Here is a 3,472-nt window from a genome sequence, read left to right on the forward strand (position 1 = left end):
TACGGGGGATTGAGCCCACAAACTAGACATGTGCCCTTGGCTAGAGTTGAACCCAGAACCCTTCAGTCCATAGGCCAAAGTTCTATCCACTGAGCCAAACCAGCTAGGGCTATGCAGATTATTAAAACTACCTGAAACAAGTATCTCCTCACCTACGTAAACTTAATACCAGATGCTGAAATCACAGCGCTTCTTTTGCTGGGCACTGAACATGGAGATATGGTGTTACGAGACTGCCACTTGAACTGTTGTCTTTCCAGTTACGCGAGGAATTTGACCGTGGGATTGATGTCTCTCTGGAAGAAGAGCACAGTGTTCATGATGTGGCTGCCTTACTGAAGGAGTTCCTGAGGGACATGCCAGACCCCCTTCTCACCAGGGAGCTGTACACCGCTTTCATCAATACTCTCCGTGCGTAACACAGCCATCAGTAGGAATGTGTTCCTGGATTACCGGGATGTCCAACTCACTCATCCAAGCATTGTGCATGTGTTTCCCACTAACTTTTGGTCCTTATTTATTGGTCTCTAATGAGTGGGTTATTTGGGGAATTTTCTGGGATTCACCCTGGAGAGAATTAGCAAGAAGCAAGTTGCAATAGAACAAATGGATGTAGCCAAGAATACGGGATGCTTTCAGATGACCCTAGGACAGTAGAAAGTGCTGTCTATTGATGCTTTGAAGTAATAGCAGGAGTTCCCTTTGAGTCTGTGCCTAAAAATGAGTTTGCATTTCTTGCACAAAGAAGGAGTGAGAAAGGGACTCAGATTGAGAAATGGGGACAGGCAATATTCCAGGGAAGCAAGATGGTGTAGTCCCGTGCCAGGACTTTCCCTGTGGCCACTGGCAGGCTATAGAGACAGATCCCATGGAGGAGAAAAGGAAGGTGAGGGTGGGGTAAGAATAGGTTAGAGCTGAGTCAGCCTCCATACCTTTCTTCCTCCAATGCTGTAATTCAAATAGGATCACAAAAGAGAGAGAAGACGCTGTCGTTGCGCTGTGTCTTAGTTATTGCCAACAAAAAGTCTATCTCTTCTGTATTGCTCAACAGAAGAGTTTCAGCTATGTTATAAACTCAAATTTTAAAATGTTTGCCAATTCTCAGTCATTGTTAGTAAATATTAACCACAAATGAAAGACAATAATACACAAAGTAAATGATTAGTAATGCCAGGAAAAGGAGGGAGAGGAAAGGGAAATTAAGGTACCTTCCTAGCCTGGATTATAATGCTTGCTCAAGATGTTACATTTCCCCAGGTCTAATGAATCTTTACATCCCTCATAGAACCTTGCTGCTAAATTGCTAAATCAGTGGGAGTGTGGGTGAAGGAAAGACATGTGACCTGATCATCTCTTTCTGAAGAAAGTTGAGAGGAGGTCTGAGCCTAAATCATGTGAATTCCCCCATTTTACTGACCTAGAGCGCCTCTTCTTGCCTTGCTTAGTGTTGGAGCCAGAGGAACAGCTGGGCACCTTGCAGCTCCTCATCTACCTTTTACCTCCCTGCAACTGCGACACCCTCCACCGCCTCCTCCAGTTCCTCTCCATTGTGGCCAGGCACGCCAACGACAACGTCAGCAAAGATGGGCAAGAGGTATGCACCCTTCTTCTGCTATAGAGACTCTGCCTCTTCCCTTTGCTTGTTTTCAAAAAGCAAGCCATCACCCGGCCGGCGTGGCTCAGTGGTTGAACTATGAACCAGGAGGTCACGGTTCGATTCCCAGTCAGGGCACATGCCCGGATTGCAGGCTCGATCCCCAGTGTGGGGTGTGCAGGAGGCAGCCGATCCATGATTCTCGCTCATCATTGATGTTTCTATCTGTCTCTCCCTCTCCCTTCATCTCTGAAATCAATAATAAAAATATTAAAAAGAAAAGAAAAGAAAAAGACAACCCATCGATTTGGTTAAACAGTTCACCCAGAGGAAATGACTCCTCCCCTTTCCCAGCCCATCTGTGCAGGAAGAACTAATGCAGGGTTTTGTCTTGAGGGACAGTTCCTAAGTGCATTAACCTCCTATGTTTCAAGGATGCTTCTCAATGAGGCCGTCATTTCATGAGGATGCTTACCTCAAGACCTCAACTTTCCCTTTGTGTAGCAGACAATGGGCTACAGAGATGCTTACAGTCATGAAAACATGGAGTCATGGAGAGGAGGGGAGATGGCTGTCCTTGTAGTTAATTTGATTTGCTTCTGTGACTTGGAGCTGAGATGTGATGTCACCTCTTTATACTTCCGGTTTGTTCCCGGAGCTCCCTTCTGCCCTGTAGCTAGAAGTCTACTATCTTCCTTTTGAGAGGTCCCTTCTCTCCTTAAACCCTTCCCCCCAAGTAGGGACCGCCTCAATGCAAGGGAAGGCCAGCCTGCTTCCAAACCAGATGTAGGAGGAACCTGAAGGGCTCCCCCATCTGAGCTCTTGGGTTCTGGTTCACTTTGGTCATACTCATATGCTTCAAGGTGTTTTTAGGTTTGTGCCTCGGACAAGAGAGATGCTTGCTTCAATTTTAAGTGACCTTTTAGCCAGCGACCTATCTAATCTTCACCTTAACAAGAGACCTGTTTCCCTTTTTGATACCATGGAGTCATCTTTCTCCTTACCCTCGGATCCCCAGATCTCAGACTCTCAGTATGCTAACACCCATTATAAACCAGCAAGCAGGGGCCAAAGGCGCTCCACACTTCACCACAGAACTCAGCTGGATTGTAGATTCAGGTCTGTGCTTGCCAAATTTCTTTCCCCAAAGCCATGATCATATATAATTTTTTCACTTTAATCCAGAAAGGCAATTCTGCATGTTTTATCCTCATCCTTCCTTTAGGTATAAAAAAATGGAGCTTTCCTGAGTTAGCCATTTATCTGTATAGAAGTTATAATTAGTGAAACTTCTGCTGGCTTCAGATTTCATAATATGGTACTGACACCTCGTTTGAGCAGACACAGCCCTTTGATGGATACACTGTCATTCTCATAATTGTTAAGTAGGCATATGACCCCTCTGGGAGTCATCCTTTATTGATTATAGATATAACAGGAGCTGTAGAAACATCTGCCTAATCATTGGGTAAAGACAGAACTCTTTCTATGTTCCTAGGTGTGTCAGGGCTGTGTGATGTGTCTGTGTAAAAATTTGACAGCTGGGTCTCAGCTGATTAAGGAGGAGTTGAGGAAAGCAGAAAGTCCAATTGAATTCACTCTTGCTTTTTTAGACTCATTTCAGTCTTTTAGTCCAAATGCTGAACAAGACTCCATTGCCTATGCCAAAGAGAAGGAAATATTCTTGGCTAGGTACAGATGAAACTTAGCATGCTGAAATACTAGCTACCAATTATGTGTCTCTTACCATGTGCTAGCTATGTACTAAGGACTTCATATATTATAGTTAATTCTTTATTACACAAGGGAGCTAGCATTGCCCCCGTGTTTCAGAAGTAAACTGAGAGAGCAGTGGTCGGCAAACTGCGGCTCACGAGC

The 3,472-nt window shown here is 44.8% G+C and overlaps 1 protein-coding gene across 1 annotated transcript in view; it reads left to right on the forward strand.

The window, feature by feature from the left end:
* ARHGAP6 (Rho GTPase activating protein 6) overlaps window positions 1-3,472 on the forward strand; it is a 95,885-nt gene that overhangs the window by 45,611 nt on the left and 46,802 nt on the right. Inside the window, exons 6-7 of the mRNA XM_015563958.1 lie at window positions 261-411; window positions 1,446-1,594. Coding sequence (XP_015419444.1) covers window positions 261-411; window positions 1,446-1,594 — 300 coding nt within the window. The remainder of the gene's footprint in view (window positions 1-260; window positions 412-1,445; window positions 1,595-3,472) is intronic.

The sequence above is a fragment of the Myotis davidii genome, unplaced genomic scaffold, assembly GCF_000327345.1.
Source record: "Myotis davidii unplaced genomic scaffold, ASM32734v1 scaffold1277, whole genome shotgun sequence".
Lineage (NCBI taxonomy): Eukaryota > Metazoa > Chordata > Mammalia > Chiroptera > Vespertilionidae > Myotis > Myotis davidii.